Source organism: Myxocyprinus asiaticus, chromosome 13, assembly GCF_019703515.2.
Source record: "Myxocyprinus asiaticus isolate MX2 ecotype Aquarium Trade chromosome 13, UBuf_Myxa_2, whole genome shotgun sequence".
Lineage (NCBI taxonomy): Eukaryota > Metazoa > Chordata > Actinopteri > Cypriniformes > Catostomidae > Myxocyprinus > Myxocyprinus asiaticus.
The window spans coordinates 28,342,340-28,361,748 of NC_059356.1; the positions used below are offsets into that span (position 1 = coordinate 28,342,340).

The following is a 19,409-nucleotide window of genomic DNA, read 5'->3' on the forward strand; positions in this document are numbered from 1 at the left end:
TACGGAAGAAGACTGGTCACCATGGACACCTCACCACTGGACGAAGTCATCCGTTCCCTGGCCAGCATCCAGGAGTCCCACCACCAAGCCCCCCTCGCACAAGAACGGTGCCTCCAGGAGCTCCTCCAAGCCCAAGCCAAGGATCGGCAGAGCTGATTAGCTCCAGGCGGTTCCCTGGAAGCAGTGACGAAGCCACAGCTGTTGCTCCAAAAGATGGGCCCCCAGGACGATCCGGAGGCGTACCTGAGTTTCTTTGAGCAGTCGGCCACCGCCTCCGGCTGGCCACGAACCCAATAGGCCCTCCACCTGCTGCCGCTGCTTTCCGGGGAGGCCCAGCCCACGGCGCAGCAACTACCAGCTAAGGACCGCCTGGACTATGCCAAGCTGAAGACCGCTGTCCTGCAACAGGTTGGCCGGAGCCCCGAACAACACCATCAGCGATTCCACTCCCTCACCTTGAGCGACGCCGGCTGCCCGTTCGTGTTTGCTCAACAGCTCCGTGATGCCTGCCACAGATGGGTGCTGGCCAAGGAAGGGCGCGGCGTGGAGGATCTTATCGACCTGATGGTGCTGGAGCAGCTAACCATTCACCTGTCCCAAGGAACAGCGGAATGGGTCCAGTGCCATCGCCCCATGTCAGTGGATGACGCCGTCCAGCTGGCCGAAGCCCACATGGTGTCCTACCCGCAAGCCGGCGAGCCGCAGTCCAGATCTCTCTCTCCCTTCCTCTCTCTCTCTCTTGCTTCTCCTCCCCCTCCTCTTGCCCCTCCCTCTCCTCCCTTTCACCCTATACCCGCTCCTCGGAAACGGGGAGTGGTGCCATCCAAACCAGCGCCCCACCTTTGCAGGCTGTACGATACGCTGGCCCCCTCCCCTACCCTTCTCCGTCATCCTTCCCAGGTTGATGTCTTCGCTGCCACAGGTGCAGCCGGGAAGCCTGGGCCGGACTGTCAGAGTGGCAGGAAGCCGAGTCACGTCCAAGACCGCTGACCGTTAATGGAGGTGGAGACGTGGATTCGTGGACCTTGTGCCTCACATGTTGAAACACCTGTAAAGCAGAAATTTTTAAGAGATGGTTAATTCAGTGTGATGATTTAATTAATGGAGAGAATCAAATGCTAACCCTAATGGCTTACCTGTTAAAACCAAGAGAATGAGCAGCGATATCCTTGAATCAGTCATTCTGAGTTTGAAGGCAGAGTATCCTGTAAATAATTATGTGACTGTTTCGAAGAACAAAGTATTATGTAAACTCCCCTCCTTGTGATCCTTGGGCTCTATAATGAAACAAATAACCATCAGTTGGGTTCTTCAAACACTTACCTAGAATGCAGGAATTTCTATATCCAAAGAGAAAACATTTCAGGACAGAAGTAACCCAACAAAATAATAAAACGAGCTGTGTCCGTCTGACGAGCATTTTATTTTTTAATGTACAAAAACTATTTAATCCTCGAATCCCCGAAGACTTTGATCGTGCAAGGTGAAAATTGGTACAAAGGCTATGTATCTTTCCCACATCAAAATACACCTGCTTTGAGAGTTGTAGCAAAAGGTGTGAATGTGAGCGAGAAGCAAGTAACGACAACTTAACAAAAACGCAGGAGAAAAAAAAAAAAAAAAAATCGGATGCCAGAGAAAGTAACTGTGTGTTTCTACCTGCTGGCAGCATCCAATCACAATCCAAGGTTTTAATCTCCTCCCGAATAATGAGCCCGTTATTCTCAGCATGAGATGATTCACACAGACGAGTTTCCACAGGAGGGATGTAGAATTCCTGCCGGCCAGCAGTTTTCAGTTGGATAAAATTTTGGGTCACCCAGAATCTCAAGCCACTCCTTCATAGTTTGTTAGGCACTTACTCATTGTGCTAGTGCAACATAAAGGCTGACTACTACTTGTTGAATTTACCTGTGACCTGTTTGGCTTCATCAAAATATATCTTCTGTTGAATGTGACTGGATGGCCGGCTCAAAGTAGTGTATGAGTTGTACCATGTAATTACTATGCATACCCTGTAATTGAATACCCTTACCATTTGTTTCAACAAAAAGGGTCAATAATTAAATAACATATGTAATTTTTTTAATACTTTAAAATCCAAACCTTTACCTAATTTTTACATTAGCCAAGAGACATTCTTCTTCAGGAAAATCAACAGGTGATAATTCTCTTAAGGCACTATATATATGTAAGGCTAAAGTCAGAAGTTTACATACACTAGGTTGAAGTCATTAAAACTAATTTTTTAACCACTCCACATATTTAATATTGTCGTTTAGGACATCTACTTCGTGTATGATACCATAAATTTTTCCACCAGTTGTTTACAGATAGATTGTTTCACATTTAGTTGACTATATCACAATTCCAGTGGGTCAGAAGTTTACATTCACAAAGTTAACTGTGCCTTTAAGCAGCTAGGAAAATTCCAGAAAATGATTTCAAGCCTTTAGACAATTAGCTTCTGATAGGAGGTGTACTGAATTGGAGGTTTACCTGTGGATGTATTTTAAGGCCTACCTTCAAACTCAGTGCCTCTTGGCTTGACATCTTGGGAAAATCAAAAGAATTCAGCAAAGATCTCAGAAATAAACATTGTGGACCTCCACCAGTCTGATTCATCCTTGGGAGCAATTTCCAAAAGCCTGAAGGTACCACGTTTATCTGAACAAACAGTAGTACGCAAGTATCAACACCATGGGACCACACAGGTCTCCTAGAGATGAATGTGGTTTGGTGCGAAAAGTGCAAATCAATCCCAGAACAACAGCAAATGACCTTGTGAAGATGCTGGAGGAAACAGGTAGACAAGTACCTATATCCACAGTAAAACGAGTCCTGTATCGACATAACCTGAAAGGCTGCTCAGCAAGGAAGCCAATGCTCCAAAACCACCATAAAAAACCAGATTACAGTTTGCAAGTGCACATGGGGACAAAGATCTAACTTTGTGGAGAAATGTCCTCTGGTGTGATTAAACAAAAATGGAACTTTTTGGCCATAATGACCATCGTTATGTTTGGAGGAAAAAGGGTGAGGCTTGCAAGCCAAAGAACACCATCCCAACCGTGAAGTATGGGGGTGGCAGCCTCATGTTGTGGGTGTGCTTTGCTGCAGGATGGACTGGTGCACTTCACAAAATAAATGGCATCACGAGGAAGGAAAATTATGTGCATATATTGAAGCAACATCTCCAGACATCAGCCAGGAAGTCAAAGCTTGGTCGCAAATGGGTCTTCCAAATGGACAATAACCCCAAGCATACCTCCGAAGTTGTGGCAAAATGGCTTAAGGACAACAAAGTCAAGGTATTGGAGTGGCCATCACAAAGCCCTGACCTCAATCTAATAGAAAATTTGTGGGCAGAACTGAAAAAGCGTGTGCGAGCAAGGAGGCCAACAAACCTGACTCAGTTACACCAGTTCTTTCTGGAGGAATGGGTAAAAATTCCAGAAACTTATTGTGAGAAGCTTGTGGAAGGCTACCCAAAATGTCTGACCCAAGTTAAACCATTTAAAGGCAATGATACCAAACACTAACAAAGTGTGTGTAAACTTCTGACCCACTGGGAATGTGATGAAAGAAATAAATAATTCTCTCTACTATTATTCTGACATTTCACATTGTTAAAATGAAGTAGTGATCCTAACTGACCTAAGACAGGGAATGTTTTCTATGATTAAATGTCAGGAATTGTGAAAGTTCAAATGTATTTGGCTAAGGTGTATGTAAACTTCTGACTTCAACTTTATATACTGTATGAATTAAATCTAATAAGCTACTTAGCTAATTTCACTAACTACATTATTATTAGGGATTCTCACTGGATATATTAAAACTTTTTTTTAGGAACACACATAAATAGTGCTAGTTCAATCTCAAAGAGAGATTACAGAATACCAAATTCTGGTCTCTCTCCATTCAATCCTTTTAAGGTTAGACAATAGCACAACCCCAGTTCTGAAAATGTTGGGACAGTATGGAAAATGCTAATAAAACAAAAGGAATGATTTGTAAATTATTTTCACCCAGTGCTATATTGAGAGCACTACAACAACCCATTATTTTATGTTTTACCTTTTAAATATAGGCTACACTCATTTTAAATAATTTAAATCATTAAAGTTGGGACAGTTGTGCAATAACAACTGTGTTACATCCCCTTTTTTTTCTAATAACACTTTAAGCATTTGGGCACTGAAGACACAAGTTTGTTAAGTTTAGCAAGCAGAATTTTCCTCATTCATGCATTATGTGGGTTTTCAGCTGCGCAACCTATACGGGGTATTCACTGCCGTATTTTGCACTTCATAATGCAGCACACATTCTCGATTGGAAACAGATCAGGACTGCAGGCAGGCCAATCTAGCACCCGAACTCTCTGCTTATGCAGCCATACTGTTGTAATCTGGGCAGTATGTAGTGCCCATGGCATGGGTAATTTTCACATCTGTGAGGGCACCATTAATGCAGAATGATATGAAAAAATGTTGGAGCAACATATGCCATCCAGACACCATCTTTTTTCAGGGACATCCCTGCATTTTCCAGCAGGACAATGTCAAACCACATACTGCCTATATTGGACTGCCTGCAGTGTTGACCTGTCTCCAACTGAGAATGTTGCACATTATGAATTAAGTGCACAACACGGCAACAAAGGCCCCATACAACTGCGCAGCTGAAGACCTGCATACTGGATGAATGCGGAAAAACTTCTTCTGGCTGAACTTAACAAATTTGTGTCTCAGTACTCAAATGCTTAAGTGTTTTTAGAAATAATGGTGGTTACACAGTGATAAACATTTGACTGTCCCTACTTTTTTGTCACTGGGATTGTATATAGCTCTTAAGAAATAGCATACAAGTACTAAGACATTTCAGTTAGTATTAACTTATAAATGTTGGAGATTCTATTGGATAAGTCATTTGACCCTCCACCTTATATTGCCTTATACTTAACATATGATTCTCACTAGCGTCTATAGGTAACCTATCAACTTTCAGCTAAAAGCCAGACAGGTGCTGGATGTGCAGTAGGTAATTCTATACTGCCTAATGTATAAATCAGCCTAACTGTTGCTTGACTTCACAGCAATTTTTCATCAAGAATTTGTTTAAACAAAGCCATGTGAACTTCAAGGGGAGTCTGTAATTAAATATTTAACCACTTCACAGAACACAGATCAATTAAAGTACTACAATGATGCAATAAAATGTTGTCTTTAAATAAAGAAGGCTCACGAACAAAAACAACTGATATTACTATTTTCATTTATTTAAAAAAAGATAATAGTTTTAACAGGGAAAATGTACAATCTTCTCTCTTAGAGAAAGTATTTCTACATGACATTTAGGTAAGCTGTTGGATGTCCATCAAAGTTTGGGATGAAGCAACAGTCTCGTTCTCTTCATTGTTTTGACCTTCATATCACTTCATTTTTTGGAGAACTTAGCTTGCCTGTGCTTAGGAGGTGCCCATTTCAGACAATGTGTGTCCACTAAAAAAACACAATGACATTTTTACTGTTTTAATTAAACCCTTAAATACACCAATATCAACAAAGCTAACAGTAGTAAGGAAAAGAAAAAGCACATTTATTAATTTCCAAATGAATCCTAAAAAAATGTATAGTTGTTTTTAGCAACAAATCATTCAAATAAGGACACCTCTTTTACCAGTTATTGGTGGTTTCTTGTACTGGGCACTTTTGAGATGTTCCTCTACAAGTTTGGGTGTGACACAGATGACATGCTGACCTTTCCAGTACTTGACCATGTTCAGAGACTGTAGTGTACTGATGATGTCACTCTGTGTGATACTTGTCATTTGACTGTGGGCATAAACAGTATGCATTAGTCAGTTCTATTTATGAAAGCCTCTGCAATAAATACCAAGCAGTTGAGCATGTTAATATTTTCAAATCTCAGTACTTTCTGTATTTTTCTTTCTTTTAATGTTTGCCAGAATTGTAAAGGTGTACAACTCTATTTAAGTGTGTCTCAGAATCTCATGCAATTGCTTGCATGCAAGTGTATACTTGAATTGGAGAATTGTACCTGAGGTCTTTTATAGACAATGTCCCTCTAAAGTCTCGTAGAATCTCTAGCAGTACCCATGACCAGTAACTCCTATAACTCAGCTTCCCCAAGTCTGACAGAGGCTTCTCTGGAGACCCCACCATACTCTCCAATTTAGATAATTCATAACCTGACAAGCACAAGAGAGAAATAACTATTAGCCATCTATAGAAGTATTTGCAAGCGCTTATATCAGAAGTGAGCAACTGGTGATCAGTGAAACAGGGATGAAACTTACTGAATGCAATTAGAAATTTTCCGTATCCTCTTCTCTGGTATGGAGGAAGAGTGAGAATACAAGCAACATTGTTCCCATCAGGAGACTCTTTCTCCTACAAATGAAAAATGCAAAATAGATCAATCAGGTAAATTAAGAAGACAAAAAATAACAAATAAGACTGAAAGGGATAGTTAACCCAAAAATGAAAATTCTCTCAACATTTACTCACCCTCATGCCATCCCAGATGTGTACGACTTTCTTTCTTCTGCAGAACACAAATTATGATTTGTAGAAAAATATTTCAGCTCTTCAGGTGCCAAGTGCAAGTGAATGGGTGCCAAAATTTTGAAGCTAAAAAAGCACATAAATGCACCATAAAAGTAATCCATACGACACCAATGTTTTAATCCATATTGAAGAAGTGACATGATAGGTGTGGGTGAGAAACAGATCAATATTTAAGTAATTTTGTCCTTGAAATTATTCTCCCTGCCCAGTAGGGGGCGATATGCGTGAATGTGAATCACAAAAAACGCAAGATTTTGATCTGCTTCAGAAGATATGGATTTAACCAGTGGATTCTAATGGATTACTTTTATGCTGACTTATGTGATTTTTGGAGCTTCAAAACTTTGTCACCCATTCACTTGCATTGTATGGATCAAAAGAGCTGAGAAATTCTTCTAAAAATCTACATTTGAGTTCAGCAGATGAAAGAAAGTCATACACATCTGGGATGGTATGAGGGTGAGTAAATGATGAGAGAATTGTCATTTTTGGGTGAACTTTTCCTTTAATAAATTTGTACCTTGAACTGCTCAAAATATAGATAAAATGTCAAAACACAAACAGCAGAGTAGATACACTTTACCTTGGAGAAATAACCAACAATATGTGCTCCCTGTTTGTTGACTTCAGTCAGGATGTAGAAGATGAATGGCTCCACGTCAAAGTAAAGTGTTTTATGATCCAAAAAGAGCTTCGCCAGTAGACAAAGATTCTGACAGTAGATCTACAATAAGAAGGACAATTGCAATGAGAGAAAGAACTGGGAAAATTGACAAACACAAAGATATGGGTGTATTTTCAAACAATACATTTAATTCTCATTCAAGTTTGAAAAATGTTTGTTTTCAAATCATACATTCTTGTGGTGGATGTGATTTGACTTACCTTATGGTCCTTTCCATCCACCTCATACACTGAGATATTGTTTCTGCGATAAATCTCTTTGCCTGGTGGCTGACGCCACTGACACTGCGACTATAACAGAGACATTGAGTAACAAGAGATGCAAAACAAGAGAGAGAAATGTAATGAGAAATTAAAGATTGTAAACCTTTTTTTGGTAATAGCAGAAATGCTGGATGTTCTAAAACACTACCAAAATCATATAAAGTCAGCTGATTGACAGAACAAATACACAATACCTATCTCAGAACAAATGCTTGTAAAATATCAGGAATTGAATTAAGTGACCAAAATGTATAGCACCCCCTACAGTTTAATAGCAGAAATTCAACCATATGCAGCATCAACAACAAAACCATAATGTGGACTGACCAGGTGGTATCTGAAAGTCTTCTCATACTTCATGTACTTCAGGCAGTATTCACAGATCCAAAGCTTAGGCTGTTTTCCGTAGTCCTCAGGGAAGGGAGAGAAGTACCACGCATCAATCTCAAAGTTACCAATCTGGATCTTGTCCACATATTTTACTTTTGTGATCTGAAAATGGAAAAATCAAAAGAGACATTAGAATGAAGAAACAGACTGATGTTTTATCCTTAAATGCCATATAAATGGATAGAACTTTATCACTGTAAAAACTGTACAGGAGGGTATGCTCAGTGTAATAGAGCACAACAGTCTGGTTCCGAAGTAAAAACTACCATTAATTTTTTCCATAGACACACTGATTTTCAACAGTACCATGAGCTCGGAGGTTGTTCATCGACAGTATATGATTCTGTTGAAGCCTTTAGTTTGTGTTATACCAACTTAAAAACAATACTTTTTGTTTTTGTTTAAAATTGTGTTTGATAGCAGAATTCCTGCTAAACAACTACATTACCCATGGTCCAGAGAAAGCTTCGCCAACAAGAGAATCACGGCTGACAAAGCCGGCGAAACATGACTCGGAGCAACTGCCTACTCCCATGACGCACTGTGAGTGACGTCAGCCTTCCTTCACCCTTACATTTCTTATTTATATATCAAAATATTTAGCAATAAACATAAAATATATTGTTTCTATAGATTCATGCAAGTGCCATCTTTGATTTTTAATGGTAATGACAACGAAGCTGTGACTGATAAACTTACCATTTTTTCAATGGCACGAACGGTGTAAAGCTGTATAAAGCTCCTAGATCACATCCGATTTTCCACAACTTATGTTGTCTGGAGTTCTTTGTATACTGCATGTTCTTGGACAGATATTTTTTCAATGTTTTGTCCGTGGAATGATCCAAAAACACTTTAAACTGCAGTAAAGCCCATTGAAGAGACAGCAAATCTCTCTCTCACAGCCTCGTTGTCATTCCCATTAAAAATGGCACTAGCGTGAATAAGGTCTATACTTAAATGAAACTATTGATTTTAGGTTGTTTATTATATTTCCATCATTTTTTATTCAATTACATAATTTGCTATGCTTCATGGGATTGTAGTTCATGCCCTCTTGAAAGACAGTCATGTACCTATGTCTTTTTGTCTGATTTTCAACTACTTTTTGCCTCAAGACAAAGTCTGTAATGTTGTCATTCACCTCAGAGCTGGTTGGTCTGGTTCAAGGATTACAACTCATATTTTATTAAATCCCTATACAAAAATTTCATGGGAAAACCACTTCCAAAACCCAGATGGCTAAAAACGTGGGCGGGCACTGTTGCACTCTATTACAATTATGTTCTTGAGGTTTCAGTGAGTATTAGAGGATGATGCCCCCTCTTACAGCTTCATGCTCCTTCTCCAGGGCTGCCGTGGTGGGGTCCATCTCTGCGTAAGTCTGGAGGAAAATAAAAATAAGAGGACAAACAAAGACAAACTTAACTATAGGACTGATATGGACACATTCAGACTTTTTAAGAACCCATATATATAGATACAAAAACAAAGGAGAACAAAACACGATCCTCAGTCACATAATACATTATTGATGACAGTGTAAGTGTAAATTTGCTATAACTTGCAGAAAGCTTGCAGAAGAGTGATGATTAAAGGTTTGACATTAACCTTCTGAACGTGATTGATCTCATCATGTTTACGTTTTTGGTTCCGGGTGATTTTCCTCTCCGGCTGGTCCCCAAGCTCCCCTCCACCACCTTCCTCAACACTCTTTCTTACTGCGTCTTTTACAGTCTTTGTCAGTGCCAAACGAGCCTTTCCAACCCATTCATCCAAACGCCTGTTGACTGAAAATGAAAGAGTGTGCTCAGTATATCTGTAAAGGTTACACAAACCCGTACTAAGTCATGAACTGTAGCAGACACTGAAGCAGCTTGTGCTGCGACTGGAAATTGATTAAACGCAATATACTGTAAATATTCCACTCACATCCAACATAGTGGACATAAAACTCCTCTCTGCCCTCCTGCTCATTTAGCCTGGACTGAATAACCTCTGCTGAATCTGAAGGAAAAAATGACAAAGTTAAATAAATGTGCACTATGAGGTCGCATACTATTTCTTTCGTGCTTTTACGTTAAATTGCGTTTATCATACAGCGCAGTTTTTATCACAATAATATCTGTGATAATAATGTTATAGTTAATCTTGAAGCTGGTATAAAATACAAGTGTCAAATTAACTGTTTCTTAAATAAAATGTAAACAGGTATTTCCACTACGAGCTTACGCCATGTTTTGTCCGCCCGCTGACACAAGTAAGTCTCTCCGATTTCCACCGACACCTCCTGTTCTCTTCCGCAGCCATGCACCACTCCATCACCGCAGCACGGCGTACTCGAGCCCGATGCTTCTCTTTCCTGATACGCGGCCTCCGTCTCATCCTCTTCCCCGCCGCTACCGTTTGATGAACAGATTGCTCGTGTTCCCGTCTCCGAGTTTCCTCGGTCTGTTCCAGCGTGACCAGCGTCTATTTCAACGTCCATTCGCTCTTCTGAAGCGCAGTTATCGTATGAATTGTTCATGTTTGGGTGACGACTGTTGGTCATTGTCATCGCTTCGCCAGACATCTTTGACGATTTCAAAACATTGCGCACTACGATTCCTCGAGCATGCGCAGTGCGATTTTGGCGCCTCCACGTTGGGTCTAGAACGATCACTGTCTGGTTTCATTATTGAAATGGACAAACGCTGTTAACAGATTATTTATTTAATTTTAAACCAAATTCTACTTATAAAATACCACCAAATGGAAGACATTAAAGCAATGGGGCCTACATATTTCATATTAATATGCAGAAAGATGTTTTTCATGAGAGAGGACTGTTAGGAGACTTAAAGGATATTTCACCCAAAAATGAAAATTCTCTCGTGATTTACTCACCCTCCTGGCATACAGGATGTGTATGACTTACTTTCTTCTGCAGCACAAAAATTAACACTTTTAGAAGAACATGTCAGCTCTGTAGGTTCTCACAATGCAAGTGAATGGTGTCCAAAATCCACATAAAGGGAGCATAAAAGTAATCCAGATGACACATTGTGAGGACCTACAGAGCTGAAATATTCTTCTAAAAATCTTCATTTGAGTTCAGCAGATGAAAGTCATACACATCTGGAATGGCATGTGGGTGAGTAATTGATAAGGGAATTTTCATTCTAAAAACATTACCATATTTACATTTATGCATTTAGCAGACGCTTTTATCCAAAGTGACTTATTCAAGGTATACATTTTATCAGTTTCCTGGGAATCAAACCCAAGATCTTGGCAATGCTAGTGCTACAAGTTGAGCTACAGGAACATCATTGCGCCTGAGAACAGATGAAAAACATAGGCCTAAGTCAATTAAATGCTTGTGCAGAATTTTATTATGGACACTGAAGTGATAAAAATACAGCTGGTGAAAATGGGAGGTATTCTTGTTTCTCTGCCTGTACCTCCCCTCTCCCACTGTCAGAGCAATCCCTCCTTTCTAAACTCTTTTTCCACTCTCTGATGCAAACCCCTCCCGCCTCCTCTATGAGACCCTCCCCCTCTGTGATGATGACCAGCTCCTCCCTCTCTGGCTCTATGTCCTCCTCCACGGTGGCCGACTCCCCCAGAAATATCCCAGTGATTGTTTCCCTTAAAGTTCCTCTCCTGCCAGTGTCCATAATGTCGTCCTGAGCCACGACTACCACGCTTCCATCCTCTACTCATATGTTCCCTTTCCTGTAAGATTGTCTGAGTAACCTCTTTAGAAATATCCACTTTTTGTTGGCTCTCATCATGTCCATAGTCTGTAGAAACAGGTTTTTCTTCATTGGTCAAAGGCTGCCTGAGGTGTGCTGCATTATCATTGAGTTCACATGCCTCTCCTTGTGCTGCACTTTCTACTTGTGAAGTGTTGTTCAGTGGGGCAGAGTTGACATAACTGATCTTTTCTGAAGATTGTGAGAACTTGTCGAAGCGTGCCACCCCTGGTGTAGTTATCGTGTGGCGTGCTGATCCACCTTTTCCACCTCCTCTTCCTCTACGACCTCTCTTGAAGTCACCTTGTTGCTTTCTATCATGACTGGACTGACGCTGTGAATGGCCTGCAGTGTGATGACTCTGAGAGGCTAGGGTTGCATTGGTGGAATTTAGGGACGAGGAAGGGAGTGAAGGACTAGATTTAGCACCTGAAGCATCTGTGCCAGGGGTGTCAGAAAGATTAGCTGGAGCCTAGAGAAAAAAAAAAAAAAAAAAGCCAAAATCTTAATTCACTTATTCAAATATTGACTTTGCGAACACAAACATGTAAATACCAGGGCTGTCAATTAAAGGGGTCATGACATGAGAAATAAAATTTTCCTTGATCTTTTGACATATAAGAGGTCATTGTACTATAAAAACTTACTGCTAGTTTCAGAACTGAAAACATCCTCCTTAATAGAAAAAGAGCATTTATTAATCCAAGCTCCAGAAACGGTTTGTTTGGAATTTGTGATGTCACAAGGACCAAATATAATTGCATATGACTGCCTCTTCAGCAAGACATCAATGCTCACTGGAGCTCAGACAGTCAGTCACAGGTGAAGAGGAGAGAGGGCCTGTCATGGGAGATTCATCTACACTTTTAAGGGGAATTACAGAGAACACCTTCATGTGGCTACCTGGATTTAGATGTTTTTCGACATAAACAAGCATTAGACAAAGGGCTTTGACTGTTATCATGCATATCACACCGCTTTTAAAAGACGCAATGTCAAGTTAGAACAGTTGGGCTGTTTCTTGCTGTTTTGAAGGCAACCTGGACCGTTTTTGCACCCATCTGTGCTATTTTTAAATGTTGGTCTTTTGTAAACATGCACTAGATGGACATCTATGATAGTTTCGATGCATTTCTGGCTATGTGTGCCATGTTTTAAGAGCTGTACAAGTGCAACTTTTAAAAACGCATCTCATTCTTCTGCTGTGACTGTTTGGGAGAAACATGCCGTTCTGTCTGTAAACAAACATGGAAGATGTGAGATGAAGACCAGCATCTCTGCTTTAGCCTCTTGAAGCACCCGTGAACATCACCATCGATTGAATTACGTTTGTGTATTCAGAACATTTCAGTGTGGATTGTATGTGTTTTCGGCTCAGATCAGTTAGGATTGCTTGTGAACCAGTCAGTACGTGATTCAAGCGTTGCAAAAGAATTGTTATTCAATGAGCATTATTAAAGATGGGGCAGCTAAAAACTCTACTGGACCCGATACATAACCTTAAGTAAACAGTTTCATTCACGAATTCAAATGTCATGACTGTTTTATAGTTAAGGTGCCGATGTGCTTAATGCATTTGGATGCAATGTTTTATACATACAATAATGCAATTTTGTCTTGCTGCTTTTTTTTTTCCGGTCACGTGCCAGCTTTGTAGTAGTAGCTGTAGCTGGGCTTACTGCGGACTCAAAAACATGAAGATGATACTTCAAGCATGAATTCCTCAAATGGTAGGAAAATCCCTTAGTACAGAATTTACATATGGGTCAGGTGCCATGATTAAATCAATGTGTGAATTCTTTAAACAATGAATTGTACAAAATTACACCATACTCTGGAATACTCAATTCTGATTGGTCAATGGCGCCATCTAGCGGTCTGATATCTCTGAGTAACAACTGCACATCCAGGGATTAAGACGTATCAGATCAGTCATCTGGGTATTGCAAGTAATCTTTTCTGCATCTCAGTTCACTGTGCAATCCCTACAAGTAAGCTAATAAAATAATTTAAACTCAAATTAATGTTTCATTTCCATTTATTTACTTGTTTGGCAAGTAGTCTTGTAATAAGCTGGATAATAAGAAGTCTTGACGCAAACCAGAGGTTGATTTCAGCTGTTTAGCGATTTATTTCTTCTCACATAATTACATAATTCATTGCAAATCAATATTTTATGTTGTGATGAGGAGGAGGGTGTGGCTGGGCTGAGAGCATTCACGCCCAGCGCTGAGTTGCCCAATCAGTGGGAAAGAGATAAAAGGAGGGAGAGAGAGAGACGCATGCAGCAGTGTTTTGTGTGTGTGCTTTTGTTATGTTTCAGTTCAGTGTTTTATGTTGAATTAAAGTCTTTTTGATTGTTAACCCGATTCCTGCTTCCTCCTTTCCCGATGAACGAGAGGCTTGTCTGCCACACTGGTGCCGAAACCCTGGACTGGAGGAAGATGCGTCATCAGAGACCCCTTGCCGCTGACGGAGGATCGCAACGGCGAGGAAAGGAGTGGTTCGATGGTTCTGGAGCGGTCCGCCAGGAGACGGAGGAAGTGGGGACCAGGTGAACAATCCATGTCAGACATTTAATAAACACTTTTCAGTGTATAACAAAACAAAACACACACTGCTTTTCAGCCAGCTACATATAAACATAAAGAGACACGCACACAGACAGGCTTCATGCATCTCTCTCTCTTGAACTGCAGCTCCGGCTCCACCTTATCCCTCTCCCGGCTGATTACGCCCCCCCCCCCCAAATGTCCATTTATTTATTTATTTGGTTAATATTTGTGTAATAAGTGATGTAATGTACAGTCAGATGGTTGTTATCGCAAAATTAACCCCTTCAGGATGATACAAGGCCCCTCTGCTTTGTGTTGGGGTCCTGATCACCCTTTCAGGGTTTGTTCTGTGTAATAACTTACTGACTGTACATTATCCCTTACATAACAGCCCTAGTAAATACAAAATGTTCCATCCAGGATTTACCTCATTAATGTGAATGAGGAACCGTTTAGACTCTGCTTCTTGGTCAATAACCCCACCCTTCTCCTTCTGCCGTTCCAGAACCTTTTGGAGCTCTGCCCATTTCTTTTTAAATTCCCCACCAATGACTGCATCCTCCTGCTGAGTGTGATGAAATGATAAACACAATGTTCATTCATATCCACAGCATGTGACCAGTGAGCATACATAGGAGTGTTAGGCTTTCCATCTAGACGTCCAGGCATCCTGGTCAGCTAACAACAGGCTACACAACAAGAGAGATTGCACAAAGGACAATGTCGCACTGTTCAAAAAAATCTACTGCTTGGCACTGAACACAAGAGTGACTTTGTACACTTGACATTTCCAACGATGATAAAAGTCATGCACAGGCCAGTTTAGTCTGACCTTAGTGCCAACACTGTCCACAGAAAATGATATTGTATCTCTGCATTTCTTACCTGGGTGAAACTAGGAGCCGGGGAGGAAAGGAGGGCATCCACATCATAGGTCAGAGGCTCTCGACACACAGGGCAAACAACAGACAACACCTGTTAATGAAATGAAATAAAACTAATTTCTATCAAAGATTCTTCTTCACATCACATCTCATTCCCCTTTTACAGTGGCCTCAAAATGCGTTAGGACACTTAAGCCAGACTTTAATACGCATGAATTTCACTGCATTAGAAGAAATATCAAACAAGGCTGCATCTGCAAACAAATAATGCTGGACCAAATGATGCTTGGAATTAACTTCACTGTTATTTTTTGGAATTACTTTTAACAAACTTGTACCAAGGTCATTTTAAGTGTATATGGTCAGTGTCTATCACAGTTGTCCTAGCAGAGTAACTACAGGTTTAGCTCATTACATTAAAAGGATAGTTCTCCCAAAAATGAAATTTCTCATCTTTTACTCACCCTCATGCCATCCTGGATGTGTATGACTTTCTTTCTTCTGCAGAGCAAAAATGTAGGTCTGTAGGTCCATACAATGCAAGTGAATGGTGACCAGAACTCTGAATCTCCCAAAATCACAAAGTCTGCATAAAAATAATTCTTATGACTCCAGTGGTTAAATCCATGATTTAGATATGATAAGTGTAGGTGAGAAACAAATCAATAGTTAAGTCCTTTTTTTTTTTTTTATACTATAAATCTCTACATTTGACCAGTAGGTGGCGATATGCATGAAGAATGCTAATGGTCAAAAAACAAAAGAGGAATGTGGAAGTGAAAGTGGACATTTACAGGGACAAAAGGGATTACATATTTATCTTTTTTTCACCCACACCTACCATATCGCTTCATAACACATGGATTTAACCACTGGAGTCGTATGGATTACTTTTGTGCTGACTCTGAATTTTTGCAGATTCACTTGCATTGAATGGACCTACAGAGCTAAGATATTCTTCTAAAAATCTTCATTTGTGTTCAGCAGAAGAAAGTCATAAACATCTGGGATTGCATGTGGGTGAGTAAACTATGAGAGAACTTTCATTTTTGGGTGAACTATCCCTTTAACTATAGACATGTTTCACTAATGTGGAACAACCAAAAAGTGTTCAAAAACTTTTTCATCTACATTTTTAAAAGTATCTCTATTGTTAAATCATTTTAAAACAACAAAACAACATTTTTGTATTTTTTTGTAGAAGGTCTTGTTTAAAAAATCTTTGTGCCATCTTTTATATATATATATATATATATATATATATATATATATATATAAAAATGCCACCTGGTTTGATATTTTGTTATCTAATGCAAGGAAATGCATGCATATGAAAGTGTGCCTTTAGTGTCCATGTTTTAGGGCCCACTGTATGTGTTGCGACTAGTTATATGACAACAGCAACATCAAAGGAGAACATTATGTAATAATTTGCATAACACACAACAAGACCTCTGACTGGAATCAATTTATATAATGGGAGATTTGTAGCATTTTGCTCAAAGGAAAAAGGTTGTGAAACTGTATTTAAGTATTAAAATATAGAGATGTAAGCATCTCTTTTGCTGTGATAATCCGCCCCACCTCTTCTTCTGTTCTGTCTCTGGTCTTGTCCTCCTCCAGCTCCTTCTCACGGTCCTTCAGTTCCATCTCAGAATGGGTGATGTAGCGACCAAGGCAATGTGAGTGGAAATAGTGATAGCAGCTGGTCTTAGTAAACACTTCCCCTTCCTAGTGGGAAGGCCAAAGCAGAGGAAGAGAAATGTAGCCAAACAATATTAATAGTTTTGTGCATGTTATGTCAAATATATTCAGTCTAAGCCCGTAGTCTTAGCTTCACAGTTAGTATTTACTATACAGCGCACAGTAAATGCATACTTTTATGGTATTCTCACAATTTAAAACCCAAACCTTAAAGCCATAGAGACAGATAACACAGTTCCCATGGGGAATATTGCTCTCAGTCAGGATCTCTTTGGCTCTCTATGGGGATGGAAAATAGGGAAATTGTTTGACAGACAGACAGACAGATGTTAGTAGGCACTTAACTACAAAAAGACTGTAGATATATAGCTATAGGAGGATTCAAACCTCTATGAGCTGGTACAGTGCAGGAGTTCCTAGACACAACTCTGCCTCCATCTGCAAACTCATCTGTAAACTGAGGTAAAAGGAGGGAAAAGTAGAAAAAAAAAAGAAAAAAAAGACATTTTTAAGTTAAAAAAGGACATTTCAAAGTTTAAAACATAACGCTTAATAATGATCCTTCACCTGAGCAGTTTATCATCTGAGAGTCCACGTGGATTGTTAATGGAGATGCAAGGAGATGAATATGGATACTGGAAGTGAATTAAAGATAAAGTAAGAAAACAAACTGCTACACAAAGCTCAACCCGAGCAGCACATAAGACAGGTAGCTACTTGTAAAAAAAAAAAAAAAAAAAGTGGCAAGTAAATAAGAGATATACTAGATTCACTACTGGAATAATCAAATAAATGTCAAACAATTGTGACATATTATAGCTATTTGACGAACAAACCTCCGAGTCCAGATCCATTGTCAGTGTGAGGCGGACAAACTGAGAGAGACAGTCCTCTGCAGTGGAGGGATAGAGCACCACACTGACTGTCCACCCTCTAATTGAGAGAGATTTGACAACGCAAGTTGCACAACAATAAGATCAGAGGGACGGTTATTAATCTAATTCATTTATGAAAGTCTAAATCAAACATTTACCCCTCATCTTTCTGAGTAACTCTAAGTTCATCTAAGTAGATGGACTGCAGCACTTCAATTTCAGACAGGACACTGTGGGGCCAAAAAGGTGTGATTAGGACTCAAATTTAATGTAGAACTGGTTTAAAAAACCTTGACATGAGTACGACAGTATAGCAAACCTGCGCCAATACAACTTTAAATACTACAAATACAACTGCAGTAACACACATACGCGCAGCGGTTTACTTACTGACACAATTTTAACACCCATGGATATCAGTTTAGTCCGAGAACCTTAACTACGGAGAAATGTACATAATCTTCCAACGAAATCAGTTATCAGTTGTATTACATAATATAACACGGTAGTCATGCTAACTGATTTAGCCACCTATGACATGTCTCCCGAATTGTTAATAAGTATACTTTAATTCAACTAACTTCAGACTTATAATTAAAAACATATACATATTTCATATTATATGTCAAACAACCTTTGACTTACATACGGATTAGTAAAGAATATATTTGTCACTGTTAACTGCAGTCCAACACTTACTCGCTTTCGGCGGCGGCCATGTTCGCGGTGACGTCATCTGAGTCAACAGACCGCTGACACAACAGAGATGACTGCCAAACAAACGCCAATTTCAGGGAATGACTGCAAATATAATTCACCCAAAAATGAAAAATCCTCTCATCATTTACTCACTCTCATGCCATCCCAGACGTGTGTGACTTTCTTCTGCAGAACACAAATGAAGATTTTTAGAAGAATATCTCAGCTCTGTTGGTTCTCACATTGCAAGTGGATGTTGACCAATCTCTGGCGCCCAAAAAGCACATTAAGGCAGCATAAAAGTAATCCATATGACTCCATAAGATATCTTCTGAAGCATGTAAGTGTGGGTAAGAAACAGAACAATCTTTTAGTCATTTTTTACTATCAATTCTCCTCCCTGCCCAGTAGGTGGCGACATGCATGAATAATGTGAATCAGCAAAAAAAAAAAAAGAATGTGAAAGTGAAGATTGATGGTACAAAAGGGCTTAAATATTGATCCGTTTCTCACCTGCACTTATCAGATCGCTTCTGAAGACATGGAGTGTGGATTCTTGAGTTTTATGGATTACTTTTATCAGAATCAGAATGAGATTTATTGCCAAGTGTTCTCACGTACACAAGAATTATTTTTTTTGGTGATTAATCTGGAGACGTACAGAACTTGGAGGGTGGGCAGGGGGGCACCAATAATCCTCTCAGCAGTCCTGACCGTCCGTTGTAGTTTCCTTCTGTCTGATTTGGTGGCTGAACCAAACCAGACAGTTATAGATGTACACAGGATAGACTCAATGACGGCCGAGTAGAACGGTGTCAGCAGCCCCTGTGGCAGGTTGAACTTCCTCAGCTGGCAAAGAAAGTACTTCCTCTATGCTGTCTTGTGTGCTTTTGGAGCTTAAAAATGTTGGTACCCATTCACTTTCTTTGTGAAGACCTACAGAGCTGAAATATTCTTCTACAAATCTTCATTTGTGTTCTGCAGAATAAAGTCATACACCTCTTGGATGACATAAGGGTGTGTA

At 39.9% G+C, this 19,409-nt stretch overlaps 2 protein-coding genes across 3 annotated transcripts; both read right to left on the reverse strand.

The window, feature by feature from the left end:
* Positions 1-5,260: 5,260 nt before the first annotated feature.
* Positions 5,261-10,647, reverse strand: kat8 (K(lysine) acetyltransferase 8). The gene is made up of 11 exons (XM_051714572.1): positions 10,164-10,647; positions 9,864-9,938; positions 9,543-9,721; positions 9,262-9,315; positions 7,869-8,033; positions 7,479-7,568; positions 7,177-7,317; positions 6,323-6,416; positions 6,064-6,214; positions 5,683-5,837; positions 5,261-5,504 (listed from the first exon to the last, which is right to left on the reverse strand). Exons 1-11 carry the CDS (start codon positions 10,501-10,503, stop codon positions 5,440-5,442), a joined length of 1,509 nt encoding a protein of 502 aa, XP_051570532.1. The 5' UTR covers positions 10,504-10,647; the 3' UTR covers positions 5,261-5,439.
* Positions 10,648-11,247: 600 nt separating this feature from the next.
* On the reverse strand, positions 11,248-18,445 carry rnf25 (ring finger protein 25). 2 transcript variants are annotated; one of them, XM_051714571.1, is made up of 10 exons: positions 18,386-18,445; positions 17,845-17,916; positions 17,648-17,744; positions 17,379-17,446; positions 17,199-17,268; positions 17,019-17,090; positions 16,692-16,838; positions 15,109-15,198; positions 14,651-14,785; positions 11,248-12,140 (listed from the first exon to the last, which is right to left on the reverse strand). In XM_051714571.1, exons 1-10 carry the CDS (start codon positions 18,403-18,405, stop codon positions 11,391-11,393), a joined length of 1,521 nt encoding a protein of 506 aa, XP_051570531.1. In that variant the 5' UTR covers positions 18,406-18,445; the 3' UTR covers positions 11,248-11,390. The 2 variants fall into 2 exon arrangements, with proteins under 2 accessions (XP_051570531.1, XP_051570530.1); XM_051714570.1 differs by having other exon boundaries at positions 14,651-14,788; positions 18,386-18,444.
* Between the last annotated feature and the right edge of the window lie 964 nt (positions 18,446-19,409).

Coding starts and splice junctions, on each gene's coding strand:
- kat8 (XM_051714572.1), bottom strand. CDS start 10,503: ATGTCTGGCGAAGCGATGACAATGACCAACAGTCGTCACCCAAACATG. Junction 6,215..6,322: donor AAAATTTCTAATTGCATTCA/GTAAGTTTCATC, acceptor TGTGCTTGTCAG/GTTATGAATTATCTAAATTG. Junction 5,838..6,063: donor TTGTCTATAAAAGACCTCAG/GTACAATTCTCC, acceptor TTATGCCCACAG/TCAAATGACAAGTATCACAC.
- rnf25 (XM_051714570.1), bottom strand. CDS start 18,405: ATGGCCGCCGCCGAAAGCGA. Junction 17,745..17,844: donor GTTACTCAGAAAGATGAGGG/GTAAATGTTTGA, acceptor TCTCTCAATTAG/AGGGTGGACAGTCAGTGTGG. Junction 17,447..17,647: donor CAATGGATCTGGACTCGGAG/GTTTGTTCGTCA, acceptor ATTCACTTCCAG/TATCCATATTCATCTCCTTG.